The sequence below is a fragment of the Ranitomeya imitator genome, chromosome 4, assembly GCF_032444005.1.
Source record: "Ranitomeya imitator isolate aRanImi1 chromosome 4, aRanImi1.pri, whole genome shotgun sequence".
Lineage (NCBI taxonomy): Eukaryota > Metazoa > Chordata > Amphibia > Anura > Dendrobatidae > Ranitomeya > Ranitomeya imitator.
The window spans coordinates 22,590,823-22,607,257 of record NC_091285.1 but is presented as its reverse complement, the minus strand read 5'-3'; the positions used below and the strand labels follow the sequence as shown (position 1 = coordinate 22,607,257).

General features: G+C 47.6%; 1 protein-coding gene across 6 annotated transcripts in view; it reads right to left on the bottom strand.

The window, feature by feature from the left end:
• The window catches only part of PHF21B (PHD finger protein 21B), a 93,744-nt gene that overhangs the window by 24,227 nt on the left and 53,082 nt on the right, over positions 1-16,435 (bottom strand). For all 6 annotated transcript variants that reach the window (XM_069763331.1, XM_069763332.1, XM_069763330.1 and 3 more), the window contains exon 3: positions 3,950-4,042. In XM_069763331.1, the coding sequence (XP_069619432.1) occupies positions 3,950-4,042 (93 nt within the window). The remainder of the gene's footprint in view (positions 1-3,949; positions 4,043-16,435) is intronic.

The window sequence follows — 16,435 nt, the reverse complement described above, 5'->3', positions numbered from 1 at the left end:
AAAAATAAAATCAGTCATCCATTATAATTTATAGATTTACTAACAGGATTTTTATAGGACACCGGGATGTGGAATAGGAAAAAAACAACATCTATAAGTAATAAACAGAATTTAGGACATTTAGTCTCCGCGGTATAATTAAAGGAACAGCGGGCCTAGAAATAAGTGAGAAATGTAAACTGAAGAAAAAGCCTCCATGGTGTTTGTCTGTAATTTTGTTCAAATCTTGCGGAAGGCACAGAAATTATTATTTTTTCTTATTTTATCCATTTTTACGTAGATAACTAGGGTATGGCTTTACTAAATGGGTGGGGTTTAGTGCACAAGGTGTCTTCCTACTGCAGGCGAAACAATGAGGCAGAGCTCCTGCTGCAGCATGTTACCCTAGAGCCAGAAAAAGGTTTGATTTAAAGGGAATCCATATTTATGTGTATGGGATGTTTAGCTGCACATGGTGAGGCTATGGAGGTCTCATCATGGACATGGGGAGACTATGGGGGTCTCATCATGGACATGGTGAGGCTATGGAGGGATCATCATGGACATGGGGAGGCTATGGAGGTCTCATCATGGACATGGGGAGGCTATGGAGGTCTCATCATGGACATGGGGAGACTATGGGGGTCTCATCATGGACACGGGGAAACTATGGGGGTCTCATCATGGACATGGGGAGGCTATGGGGGTCTCATCATGGACATGGGAAGGCTGTGGGGGTCTCATCATGGACATGGGCAGGCTATGGGGGTCTCATCATGGACATGGAGAGGCTACGGAGGTCTCATAATGGACATGGGGAGGCTATGGGGGTCTCATCATGGATATGGGGAGGCTATGGGGGTCTCATCATGGACATGGGGAGGCTATGGGGGTCTCATCATGGATATGGGGAGGCTATGGGGGTCTCATCATGGACATGGGGAGGCTATGGGGGTCTCATCATGGACATGGAGAGGCTATGGGGGTCTCATGGACATGGGGAGGCTATGGGGGTCTCATCATGGATATGGGGAGGCTATGGAGGTCTCATCATGGACATGGAGAGGCTATGGAGGTCTCATCATGGACATGGGGAGGCTATGGGGGTCTCATCATGGATATGGGGAGGCTATGGGGGTCTCATCATGGATATGGGGAGGCTATGGGGGTCTCATCATGGATATGGGGAGGCTATGGAGGTCTCATCATGGACATGGGGAGGCTATGGGGGTCTCATCATGGATATGGGGAGGCTATGGGGGTCTCATCATGGATATGGGGAGGCTATGGGGGGTCTCATCATGGATATGGGGAGGCTATGGGCATCTCATCATGGACATGGGAAGCCTATTGGGGTCTCATCATGGACATGGGGAGGCTATGGGGGTCTCATCATGGACATGGGGAGGCTATGGGGGTCTCATCATGGACATGGGGAGGCTATGGGGGTCTCATAATGGACATGGGGAGGCTATGGGGGTCTCATCATGGACATGGGGAGGCTATGGGGGTCTCATCATGGACATGGGGAGGCTATGGGGGTCTCATCATGGACATGAGAAGGCTGTGGGGGTCTCATCATGGACATGGGGAGGCTATGGGAGTCTCATCAAGGACATGGGGAGGCTATGGGGGTCTAATCATAGACAACCCCTTTAAAGGGGTCCCGTAAAAAAATTCTGATTTGCCTTTAGTCAATTTGCTCATCCCTACTCCGAAATGAATATTCTTTTCTATAATATTAATTTCTTTAATACTAATTACTACGCATCGAGGAAATACTAATGGCTAATCCACAGTTCAGCGCTGCGGTTGCTAGTTGTTGCCGCATTGGTCTTAAGTTGTTAATTCTTGATTAAGGCACTGTCTTTGTTCGAGACATTTGCAGTGTTGGCAAGCTTGTCATTAAAATGCTTGCAGCTCTCGTCCTTGTGAATCTGAATAAGTGGCTGACTGCTTAAACGAGGAGCGAAAGTAATAATTGTCTATACGCGTTAATTTGAATTCTAATGGAATACACCTAGCAATTATACAGGGACGGGGGGGAGTTTAGCGCTTCACCTCTGTGCCGCAGCTCGCGCTGACAGTGAACCAATGAGCATATAATCTCTCATCTCAGGAATATCATTTGGATGGGGAAAAAAAGCTGATAGTGGCCAAGAACTTAACAAATTCATCATATCTGTGCTTTTTTTTTCTCACTTTGGCGCAATGATCAGAATTAGACTTAAAGAGAAACTCCACCTTGAAGCTGGTTTAAAAATAGAAATTTACATGTAATTAAGGGAACACTCTAGGGAAAAGTATGTCCTCCAAGTGTGCAGCAGAATGTGCGCGCTATACGGCAACCAAAATTAACAGGAGTCCATTGACAGAAAGATCTCAGAGATTAATCTACAGGAAGTGATGGAGGACTACCTAGGCCCTCCCCCGAAGAGCAGGCAGTGATGGTGCCATGCACCTGTCCTGGATCCAGGCTTTGCTTCCCTCACCTTGGTCTGCTAGACCCTGTTCTGCTCCACATCGGGCTTTGCAGATGGCCCAACGTGATCCCAGGTGAGCATCCACCCGGGCCTATATAAGACTCACCAAGACACACACCTGTGTCTTGGTATTAAGAGTTCAGTATTGCTAAGACGCTGGCTTGCTCTGTACACCTCAATCTGTTTAGCTGCTGTCTGCAATCTCCTGGATGTCTTCCACCTACCTGCATGTGGTCTCCTGGACGCCTACCACCTGCCAGCAGTTTCTGGAATCCCACCTGCCTGCAGTCTCTTGAATGTCTCCCACCTGCCTGCGGATTCTTGGATGTCTCTCACCAGCTTACGGTCTCCTGGATGTCTCCCGCCTGCATGCAATTCCATGTATCTCGCCAGCCTGCCTGCAGTCTCCTGGACGTTGTCCGCCTACCTGTCTGTGGTCTGCTGGATGTCTACCACCTGCCAGCAGTTTCTGGTATCCCATCTGCCTGCCTGCAATCTCTTGGATGTCTCCTGCCTGCATGCAGTTCCCTGCAATCCGCTGGCTTGCCTGCGGTCTTCTGGATGTCATCCACCTACCTGTCTGTGGTCTCCTAGATGTCTCCTGCCTGCCAGAAGTTTCTGGTATCCCCCCCTGCCTGCAGTCTCTTGAATGTCTCCCACCAGCCTGCGATCTCTTGGATGTCTCCCACCTGCTTGCAGTCTCCTGGATGTCTCCCGCCTGAACGCAATTCCATGCATCTTGCCGGCCTGCCTGCGGTCTCCTGGACGTCGTCCGCCTACCTGTCTGAGGAGTCCTGGATGTCTATCTTCTGCCATCAGTTTCTGGTATCCCATCTGCCTGCCTGCGATCTCTTGGATGCCTCTCACCTGCCTGCAGTCTCTTGTACGTTTCCCGCCTGCATGCAGATCCCTGCATTCTGCTAGCCTGCGGTCTTCGGGACGTCATCCAGCTATGTGTCTGTGGTCTCCTGGATGTCTCCCGCCTGCCAGCGGCGTCCAGCATCCCACTTGCTTGCCTGCAGTTTACAGCATTCCACCTGTCTACCTGCGCTTTACAATCCCTCAGCTGTCCGTTTTCAGAGTGCTACTAGCTGCTGCACCAATGCCTGTGGGCCATGTGCTCACCAGGACCTTGGATTTGGAGGATCCACCTCACCTGATGAGTCTAACACATGGGGAGCTGTGCACAAAGCCTTATTCTTGTATATAGTGTTGCCATCCTGCTTTATCTAGACCTTCAACAATGAACGCAATTATTGTTACCTCAACCACTTTATAATGAAAATGAGATGGCTCTGCTCATTCTGTTCCAGTCCATACAGCAAAGCTAATACATTATCTATAGAAAACAGGATGTCAACCTATTTAACTGACTTGATACTTGATAGTTTGGGCTTATCAAAGATAAAGTTGACCTCCCTGGCATTAGGAGATCACTTCTATAAAAAAAAAAATAAACTAAGACAATAAGTGAGCAATGTATTTACCTGAGGTAGCACTGCTGGTCCATGTCCTGCCAATCTGTGCAAGGAGCTGACCTGAGGGACTTTAATTGGCACTGCAGTTATGGTGCCCAATGTCTGTAAAAAGAAAAACAAGAGAGAACATTTCATCAGTCAAAGTTTTCCTAATTTTGGAAATACCACATAAAAGAAAAATACAACCTTAAAAAATATAATGATTGTTAAAGGGGTTTCCAGTGTTAAAAATGATTGCTATGTTATCAAGGACATCCAGGAATCAGCTGTGACATGTTTAGGATTCTGATATAAAGTGTTTCATTTCCTTGCAGCACCCCCGCAGGAAAAATGAAGCATTACACCGAGTCCTCCAAAGCAAAATACTCTCTTTGTAGCCTAACTGGGCAATAAATGAGGTTGCTGAACCTCACGTAATAACTCCGAATTCCCTAAAAGGGATTTCATAATGTGTTTTCTAAAACAGTCGACCACTTTCAATACCCTTTTCACTTTATAAAACCAATTATTCCTCAGCCGAGAGTTTGAGGATTCTCCTGGAATTGTAGATGCAATAGAAATTTCATGGATGAAAAAGTAATAGATTACCTTTTCTTGTCTCTAAGAGGTGGGGAGGGTAATGATGTTAGGGATTTTGTCAGACTCCAGTACATTAATGTTTCTATCCTCCATTTGCAGAGCTTAGAAATGTCAGCCACAGGACATCGCTGCACAATTGCAAAACCACTGACATTTTTGATAAATAGGCCAAACTGTAGTTTTCTCAAAAAATAGGTAGGTCCCTGCTGCATCTGTATCTACTGGTAACAGCAGTGGACACGTACACATTCCTCCCAAAGGTCACAAATATAGCGAGACAGCCAGGATTCCCAGAAAAAGGGGGAAAATGCCTAATTATGGGTGTCTATGGTCAGGGCATGGCCTGGGGTACATTGGAGTGTGAGTTCTTGGTTCTGGCAATATAATCTATAAGATACTTGAAAACTACTATTTTTACAAAACCTTATAGCCTTGAATACGGATGAAACCATTAAGAGGAATGTGTCGTCAGAAAATGATCTATTGTTTAAATGTGATTTTTTGTTGAACGTATTTTTATTTTTGCTTTTTTTTTTCACCATATCACAATTTGTAATAAAAATTAGATATCTTGTAATTCTCACAGGGCCACTGGGAAGATTTCAGATGCTAACTTCTTGTTGTTGAGGAAACACACATGCACATTAGCCACAATGAACAGACTCCTCCCCTATCGGCTGTATTGAAGCATCTAATGAGCATGTGCAAAATTCATTGTGAAGGGAGGGGGAATAGGGGAGCTGTGACATCACCTATTTCGAATGGTGGATCCTATGATATCTACTGTATATAGAGGTGTGATCAGTCATTGTACAGGAGGAGGAGGTGAGCTGTGACATCACCTATTGTGAATGGTGGATCCTGTGTTATCTACTGTACATAGAGGTGTTATCAGTCATTGTACAGGAGGAGGAGGAGGTGAGCTGTGACATCTATTGTGAATGGTGGATCCTGTGTTATCTACTGTATATAGAGGTGTTTATCCGTCATTATACAGGAGGAGGAGGTGAGCTGTGATATCACCTATTGTGAATGATAGATCCTGTGTTATCTACTGTATATAGAGGTGTTATCAGTCATTGTACAGGAGGAGGAGGTGAGCTGTGACATCACCTATTGTGAATGGTGGATTCTGTGTTATCTACTGTATATAGAGGTGTTATCAGTCATTGTACAGGAGGAGGAGGTGAGCTGTGACATCACCTATTGTGAATGGTGGATTCTGTGTTATCTACTGTATATGGAGGTGTTATCAGTCATTGTACAGGCGTTTAATCTATGTAGTTTGCCATGGGCAGGTGTCTGAACAGTTGGGTCTGGGTTCTGCTCTGCCCCATCTATATTGAGGTCGGTTGAGGCAAGGTGAGGTTTAATAGTAGAGCTAGGCCTTTCCCGATGGGGTACACCTTGTTGTGGCCGGATCGCTTGTACACTTTTTTTGAACAAAATAGTATTACTAAGTACTGTATGTTTTTTTTACATGTACTATTACTATTTATTTCTTTACGTACTATAGGGTATATTCTCATTTTGTTTTTATGTCATGTTTTATGCGTTGGATTTCAACAGAAAAAAAAAAACAACTAAAGTATCAGGCGAACGATAATTACTTAAATATTTTCTTAACATACAATACATGTGCTTAGTAGATAATGGCGGGAAGGGGCCACGGATTAAGGGCCACAAAATACTTGCTTTTCCTTGGGTGCTGGCAACTCACGAAATGCAACTGCTACCGGTTATTTTATTTTTTTTTGCCTTTTAGGCCCCGGGGGTTTGATACTGTGTATGGAGCCACAGTATATGTCGATTCTTTAGAAATAACGCCGAACAAAACAGATAAAACCGTTATTATCTGTAAGGGATCGTGATAAATGAAAAAAAATGGAAGCCTGTACTGTGTAAAGTGTTCGCACAGATATTTAAGATCAGAAGCCGCGTTTACCGATTCCCTGAAAAAATTTTATGGTAATTTTGCTTTGAAAATTATGTTAAGAAAAGGAAAAAAAAAAAAAAAAAAGATTGGCAATGCCTGGCCTTTAAATGAGTAAATTGAGAGCGGCAGAAACAATAACTGTGAAAGGTTACTGTATGAGCCGAGCGGATAAATGAGTCTTATATGACTACAATCACTGCTTAAAGTATCTTAATAAAAAGGAGGCAGTAATGCAGATACACAGCGCACAGCTTTATTGATCTCATCTATTTTGCTCCCTCAGAGGGAAAGGAATCTTGAAAGCCGCAGTCAAGGTTCTTTTACTGATCTTGATGTATCCAGAGCTCTCAGCGCGCGGAGAAGTCGTGTAAATGCTGTGGGTTTTCATGTAGGCATCTCTGCACTGGAAATATTAGCATTCTGATAAAAGTCGCTGCGTCCCTGAGATGGGAATACCAATATTCAAACAGACAGTTCTATGAATGCTGTGAGGCCCATAACTTATAGGGACGGAGTGAAAAGGAGCTGACTTTATGTTCTACAAACAATGGCACATTTGTCTAAAGGGTCCGGACTATTCACTCAGTGGGGTCTGGAACAGCAGGACTTTAATAACCCCGGGGAACCCCCTAGTGTGGCCCAATTCACTAGTGAATGAATGGATCGATAGACAGAAAACGGTAGATGGATAATAGATAGATAAAAGATAGATAGATAGATAATAGATAGATAGATAATAGATAATAGATAATAGATAGATAATAGATAGATGATAGATAGATAGATAGATAGATAGATAGATAGATAGATAGATAGATAGATAGATAGATAGAAGCTGACCATAACAGTTTGCCCTCTACAGGAGAGAGAGAGGACCCCGGTGACCATAAGAGCTTACACTCTGCAGGAGAGAGAGAGAGGACCCCACTGACCATAAGAGCTTACACTCTACAGGAGAGAGAGGACCCCACTGACCATAAGAGCTTACACTCTACAGGAGAGAGAGGACCCCACTGACCATAAGAGCTTACACTCTACAGGAGAGACAGAGAGGACCCCACTGACCATAAGAGTTTACACTCTACAGGAGAGAGAGAGAGGACCCCACTGACCATAAGAGCTTACACTCTACAGGAGAGAGAGAGAGGACCCCACTGACCATAAGAGTTTACACTCTACAGGAGAGAGAGAGAGAGGACCCCACTGACCATAAGAGCTTACACTCTACAGGAGAGAGAGAGAGGATCCCACTGACCATAAGAGCTTACACTCTACAGGAGAGAGAGAGAGGACCCCACTGACCATAAGAGTTTACACTCTACAGGAGAGAGAGAGAGGACCCCACTGACCATAAGAGCTTACACTCTACAGGAGAGAGAGGACCCCACTGACCATAAGAGCTTACACTCTACAGGAGAGAGAGAGAGGACCCCACTGACCATAAGAGCTTACACTCTACAGGAGAGAGAGGACCCCACTGACCATAAGAGCTTACACTCTACAGGAGAGAGAGAGGACCCCACTGACCATAAGAGCTTACACTCTACAGGAGAGAGAGGACTCCGCTGACCATAAGAGCTTACACTCTACAGGAGAGAGAGGACCCCACTGACCATAAGAGCTTACACTCTACATGAGAAAGAGAGAGGAACCCACTGACCATAAGAGCATACACTCAACAGGAGAGAGAGAGGACCCCACTGACCATAAGAGCTTACACTCTACAGGAGAGAGAGGACTCCGCTGACCATAAGAGCTTACACTTTACAGGAGAGAGAGGACCTCACTGACCATAAGAGCTTACACTCTACAGGAGAGAGAGAGAACCCACTGACCATAAGAGCTTACACTCTACAGGAGAGAGAGGATCCCACTGACCATAAGAGCTTACACTCTACAGGAGAGAGAGAGGACCCCACTGACCATAAGAGCTTACACTCTACAGGAGAGAGAGGACTCCGCTGACCATAAGAGCTTACACTCTACAGGAGAGAGAGGACCTCACTGACCATAAGAGCTTACACTCTACAGGAGAGAGAGAGAACCCACTGACCATAAGAGCTTACACTCTACAGGAGAGAGAGGACTCCGCTGACCATAAGAGCTTACACTCTACAGGAGAGAGAGGACCCCACTGACCATAAGAGCTTACACTCTACAGGAGAGAGAGGACCCCACTGACCATAAGAGCTTACACCCTACAGGACAGAGAGGACCCCACTGACCATAATAGCTTACACTCTACAGGAGAGAGAGGACCCCGCTGACCATAAGAGCTTACACTCTACAGGAGAGAGAGGACCCCACTGACCATAAGAGCTTACACTCTACAAGAGAGAGAGGACCCACTGACCATAAGAGCTTACACTCTACAGGAGAGAGGGGACCCCACTGACCATAAGAGCTTACACTCTACAGGAGAGAGAAGACCCCACTGACCATAAGAGCTTACACTCTACAGGAGAGAGAGGACCCCACTGACCATAAGAGCTTACACTCTACAGGAGAGAGAAGACCCCACTGACCATAAGAGCTTACACTCTACAGGAGAGAGAGGACCCCACTGACCATAAGAGCTTACACTCTACAGGAGAGAGAGGACACCACTGACCATAAGAGCTTACACTCTACAGGAGAGAGAGAGAGGACACTACTGACCATAGGAGCTTACACTCTACAGGAGAGAGGACCCCGCTGACCATAAGAGCTTACACTCTACAGGAGAGAGGATCCCGCTGGCCATAAGAGCTTACGCTCTACAGGAGAGAGAGGACCCTACTGACCATAAGAGCTTACAATCTACAGGACAGAGAGGACCCCACTGACCATAAGAGCTTACACTCTACAGGAGAGAGAGAGGACCCCACTGACCATAAGAGCTTACACTCTACAGGAGAGAGAGGACCCCACTGACCATAAGAGCTTACACCCTACAGGACAGAGAGGACCCCTCTGACCATAGGAGCTTACACTCTACAGGACAGAGAGGACCCCACTGACCATAAGAGCTTACACTCTACAGGAGAGAGAGAGGACCCCACTGACCATAAGAGCTTACACTCTACAGGAGAGAGAGGACCCCACTGACCATAAGAGCTTACACCCTACAGGACAGAGAGGACCCCTCTGACCATAAGAGCTTACACTCTACAGGAGAGAGAGGACCCCACTGACCATAAGAGCTTACACCCTACAGGACAGAGAGGACCCCTCTGACCATAAGAGCTTACACTCTACAGGAGAGAGAGGACCCCTCTGACCATAAGAGCTTACACTCTACAGGAGAGAGAGGACCCCACTGACCATAAGAGCTTACACCCTACAGGACAGAGAGGACCCCTCTGACCATAAGAGCTTACACTCTACAGGAGAGAGAGGACCCCACTGACCATAAGAGCTTACACTCTACAGGAGAGAGAAGACCCCGCTGACCATAAGAGCTTACACTCTACAGGAGAGAGAGGACCCCACTGACCATAAGAGCTTACACTCTACAGGAGAGAGAGGACCCCACTGACCACAAGAGCTTACACTCTACAGGAGAGAGAGGACACCACTGACCATAAGAGCTTACACTCTACAGGAGAGAGAGAGAACACTACTGACCATAGGAGCTTACACTCTACAGGAGAGAGGACCCCGCTGACCATAAGAGCTTACACTCTACAGGAGAGAGGATCCCCGCTGACCATAAGAGCTTACACTCTACAGGAGAGAGAGGACCCTACTGACCATAAGAGCTTATACTCTACAGGAGAGAGAGGACCCTACTGACCATAAGAGCTTACACTCTACAGGACAGAGAGGACCCCACTGACCCTAAGAGCTTACACTCTACAGGAGAGAGAGAGGACCCCACTGACCATAAGAGCTTACACTCTACAGGAGAGAGAGGACCTCACTGACCATAAGAGCTTACACTCTACAGGAGAGAGAGGACCCCTCTGACCATAAGAGCTTACACCCTACAGGACAGAGAGGACCCCTCTGACCATAAGAGCTTACACTCTACAGGAGAGAGAGGACCCCACTGACCATAAGAGCTTACACTCTACAGGAGAGAGAGGACCCCACTGACCATAAGAGCTTACACTCTACAGGAGAGAGAGGATCCCACTGACCATAAGAGCTTACACTCTACAGGAGAGAGAGGACCCCACTGACCATAAGAGCTTACACTGTACAGGAGAGAGAGGACCCCACTGACCATAAGAGCTTACACTCTACAGGAGAGAGAGGACCCCACTGACCATAAGAGCTTACACTCTACAGGAGAGAGAGAACCTCACTGACCATAAGAGCTTACACTCTACAGGAGAGAGAGAGGACCCCACTGACCATAAGAGCTTACACTCTACAGGGAGAGAGGACCTCACTGACCATAAGAGCTTACACTCTACAGGAGAGAGAGGACCTCACTGACCATAAGAGCTTACACTCTACAGGAGAGAGAGGACCTCGCTGACCATAAGAGATTACACTCTACAGGAGAGAGAGGATCCCACTGACCATAAGAGCTTACACTCTACAGGAGAGAGAGGACCCCACTGACCATAAGAGCTTACACTCTACAGGGAGAGAGGACCTCACTGACCATAAGAGCTTACACTCTACAGGAGAGAGAGGACCTCACTGACCATAAGAGCTTACACTCTACAGGAGAGAGAGGACCTCACTGACCATAAGAGCTTACACTCTACAGGAGAGAGAGGACCTCACTGATCATAAGAGCTTACACTCTACAGGAGAGAGAGGACCCCACTGACCATAAGAGCTTACACTCTACAGGGAGAGAGGACCTCACTGACCATAAGAGCTTACACTCTACAGGAGAGAGAGGACCTCACTGATCATAAGAGCTTACACTCTACAGGAGAGAGAGGACCCCACTGACCATAAGAGCTTACACTCTACAGGGAGAGAGGACCTCACTGACCATAAGAGCTTACACTCTACAGGAGAGAGAGGACCTCACTGACCATAAGAGCTTACACTCTACAGGAGAGAGAGGACCCCACTGACCATAAGAGCTTACACTCTACAGGGAGAGAGGACCTCACTGACCATAAGAGCTTACACTCTACAGGAGAGAGAGGACCTCACTGACCATAAGAGCTTACACTCTACAGGAGAGAGAGGACCTCGCTGACCATAAGAGATTACACTCTACAGGAGAGAGAGGATCCCACTGACCATAAGAGCTTACACTCTACAGGAGAGAGAGGACCCCACTGACCATAAGAGCTTACACTCTACAGGAGAGAGAGGACCTCACTGACCATAAGAGCTTACACTCTACAGGAGAGAGAGGACCTCACTGACCATAAGAGCTTACACTCTACAGGAGAGAGAGGACCTCGCTGACCATAAGAGATTACACTCTGCAGGAGAGAGAGGTCCCAACTGACCATAAGAGCTTACACTCTACAGGAGAGAGAGGACCTCACTGACCATAAGAGCTTACACTCTACAGGAGAGAGAGGACCTCACTGACCATAAGAGCTTACACTCTACAGGAGAGAGAGGACCTCAGTGACCATAAGAGCTTACACTCTACAGGAGAGAGAGGATCCCACTGACCATAAGAGCTTACACTCTACAGGAGAGAGAGAGGACCCCACTGACCATAAGAGCTTACACTCTACAGGAGAGAGAGGACTCCGCTGACCATAAGAGCTTACACTCTACAGGAGAGAGAGGACCTCACTGACCATAAGAGCTTACACTCTACAGGAGAGAGAGAGGACCCCACTGACCATAAGAGCTTACACTCTACAGGAGAGAGAGGACTCCGCTGACCATAAGAGCTTACACTCTACAGGAGAGAGAGGACCCCACTGACCATAAGAGCTTACACTCTACAGGAGAGAGAGGACTCCGCTGACCATAAGAGCTTACACTCTACAGGAGAGAGAGGACCCCACTGACCATAAGAGCTTACACTCTACAGGAGAGAGAGGACCCCACTGACCATAAGAGCTTACACTCTACAGGAGAGAGAGGACCCCACTGACCATAAGAGCTTACACCCTACAGGACAGAGAGGACCCCACTGACCATAATAGCTTACACTCTACAGGAGAGAGAGGACCCCGCTGACCATAAGAGCTTACACTCTACAGGAGAGAGAGGTCCCCACTGACCATAAGAGCTTACACTCTACAAGAGAGAGAGGACCCCACTGACCATAAGAGCTTACACTCTACAGGAGAGAGGGGACCCCACTGACCATAAGAGCTTACACTCTACAGGAGAGAGAAGACCCCACTGACCATAAGAGCTTACACTCTACAGGAGAGAGAGGACCCCACTGACCATAAGAGCTTACACTCTACAGGAGAGAGAAGACCCCACTGACCATAAGAGCTTACACTCTACAGGAGAGAGAGGACCCCACTGACCATAAGAGCTTACACTCTACAGGAGAGAGAGGACACCACTGACCATAAGAGCTTACACTCTACAGGAGAGAGAGAGGACACTACTGACCATAGGAGCTTACACTCTACAGGAGAGAGGACCCCGCTGACCATAAGAGCTTACACTCTACAGGAGAGAGGATCCCGCTGACCATAAGAGCTTACGCTCTACAGGAGAGAGAGGACCCCACTGACCATAAGAGCTTACACCCTACAGGACAGAGAGGACCCCTCTGACCATAGGAGCTTACACTCTACAGGACAGAGAGGACCCCACTGACCATAAGAGCTTACACTCTACAGGAGAGAGAGAGGACCCCACTGACCATAAGAGCTTACACTCTACAGGAGAGAGAGGACCCCACTGACCATAAGAGCTTACACCCTACAGGACAGAGAGGACCCCTCTGACCATAAGAGCTTACACTCTACAGGAGAGAGAGGACCCCACTGACCATAAGAGCTTACACCCTACAGGACAGAGAGGACCCCTCTGACCATAAGAGCTTACACTCTACAGGAGAGAGAGGACCCCTCTGACCATAAGAGCTTACACTCTACAGGAGAGAGAGGACCCCTCTGACCATAAGAGCTTACACCCTACAGGACAGAGAGGACCCCTCTGACCATAAGAGCTTACACTCTACAGGAGAGAGAGAGGACCCCTCTGACCATAAGAGCTTACACCCTACAGGACAGAGAGGACCCCTCTGACCATAAGAGCTTACACTCTACAGGAGAGAGAGGACCCCACTGACCATAAGAGCTTACACTCTACAGGAGAGAGAAGACCCCGCTGACCATAAGAGCTTACACTCTACAGGAGAGAGAGGACCCCACTGACCATAAGAGCTTACACTCTACAGGAGAGAGAGGACCCCACTGACCACAAGAGCTTACACTCTACAGGAGAGAGAGGACACCACTGACCATAAGAGCTTACACTCTACAGGAGAGAGAGAGAACACTACTGACCATAGGAGCTTACACTCTACAGGAGAGAGGACCCCGCTGACCATAAGAGCTTACACTCTACAGGAGAGAGGATCCCCGCTGACCATAAGAGCTTACACTCTACAGGAGAGAGAGGACCCTACTGACCATAAGAGCTTATACTCTACAGGAGAGAGAGGACCCCACTGACCATAAGAGCTTACACTCTACAGGACAGAGAGGACCCCACTGACCCTAAGAGCTTACACTCTACAGGAGAGAGAGAGGACCCCACTGACCATAAGAGCTTACACTCTACAGGAGAGAGAGGACCTCACTGACCATAAGAGCTTACACTCTACAGGAGAGAGAGGACCCCACTGACCATAAGAGCTTACACTCTACAGGAGAGAGAAGACCCCGCTGACCATAAGAGCTTACACTCTACAGGAGAGAGAGAACACCACTGACCATAAGAGCTTACACTCTACAGGAGAGAGAGGACCCCACTGACCATAAGAGCTTACACTCTACAGGAGAGAGAGGATCCCACTGACCATAAGAGCTTACACTCTACAGGAGAGAGAGGACCCCACTGACCATAAGAGCTTACACTCTACAGGAGAGAGAGGACCCCACTGACCATAAGAGCTTACACTCTACAGGAGAGAGAGAGGACCCCACTGACCATAAGAGCTTACACTCTACAGGAGAGAGAGGACCTCGCTGACCATAAGAGCTTACACTCTACAGGAGAGAGAGGACCCCACTGACCATAAGAGCTTACACTCTACAGGAGAGAGAGGACCTCACTGACCATAAGAGCTTACACTCTACAGGAGAGAGAGGACCCCACTGACCATAAGAGCTTACACTCTACAGGGAGAGAGGACCTCACTGACCATAAGAGCTTACACTCTACAGGAGAGAGAGGACCTCACTGACCATAAGAGCTTACACTCTACAGGAGAGAGAGGACCTCGCTGACCATAAGAGATTACACTCTACAGGAGAGAGAGGATCCCACTGACCATAAGAGCTTACACTCTACAGGAGAGAGAGGACCCCACTGACCATAAGAGCTTACACTCTACAGGAGAGAGAGGACCTCACTGACCATAAGAGCTTACACTCTACAGGAGAGAGAGGACCTCACTGACCATAAGAGCTTACACTCTACAGGAGAGAGAGGACCTCGCTGACCATAAGAGATTACACTCTACAGGAGAGAGAGGATCCCACTGACCATAAGAGCTTACACTCTACAGGAGAGAGAGAGGACCCCACTGACCATAAGAGCTTACACTCTACAGGAGAGAGGATCCCGCTGACCATAAGAGCTTACACTCTACAGGAGAGAGAGGGTCCCACTGACCATAAGAGCTTACACTCTACAGGAGAGAGAGGATCCCACTGACCATAAGAGCTTACACTCTACAGGAGAGATTTACCCAGTGACTGTGGAGATGGAAAGCGACTCTGCACTGGGAACTGCTGATCTGTGATGGCGCTGGTACTGACCACCACTATACAAGGTATGAATGTGTAAGATGTCTTAGCTGCAGGGCATTATGGGGAGACCCCCGTGACCATGCTAAAAGACATTTAAGGTAAAGTTACAGTAAACGATTTACCAACGATCACGACCAGCGATACGACCTGGCCGTGATCGTTGGAAAGTCCTTGTGTGGTCGCTGGAGAGCTGTCACACAGACAGCTCTCTCCAGCGACCAACGATGCCGAAGTCCCCGGGTAACCAGGGTAAACATCGGGTTACTAAGCGCAGGACCGCGCTTAGTAACCCGATGTTTACCCTGGTTACTATTGTAAATGTAAAAAAAAAAAACACTACATACTTACATTCCGATGTCTGTCACGTCCCCCGCCGTCAGCTTCCCGCACTGACTGTGTCAGCGCCGGCCGTAAAGCAGAGTACAGCGGGGACGTCACCGCTGTGCTCTGCTTTACGGCCGGCGCTCACAGTCAGTGCGGGAAGCTGACGGCGGGGGACGTGACAGACACCGGAATGTGAGTATGTAGTGTTTTTTTTTTTACATTTACAATGGTAACCAGGGTAAATATCGGGTTACTAAGTGCGGCCCTGCGCTTAGTAACCCGCTATCTACCCTGGTTACCAGTGAACACATCGCTGGATCAGCGTCACACACGCCGATTCACCGATGACAGCGGGTGATCAGCGACCAAAAAAAAAGGTCCTGATCATTCCCCAGCGACCAACAATCTCCCAGCAGGGGCCTGATCGTTGGTCGCTGTCACACATAACGATTTCGTTAACGATATCGTTGCTACGTCACAAAAAGCAACGATATCGTTAAAGAAATCGTTATGTGTGACGGTACCTTAACCTGCTCTCTGATGTTGTTTGAACAGTGTGGAAAATGGTGCCCGGCAATTATTTTTTGGGGTGGGGGGAACCGTGAATCAAACCTCAAAATGTTCAAATTCATGTGAAACAATTAATTTGAACAAATTCGAACCTCTGCGGATCGATCAACTCATTTCTACAATGATGGATGGAAGTATGATAAATATGAGAGACATATGGGAAATGGGTAATAAATGGATGAAGATGGATGGATGGATAGTTTGATAGATAGATAGATAATA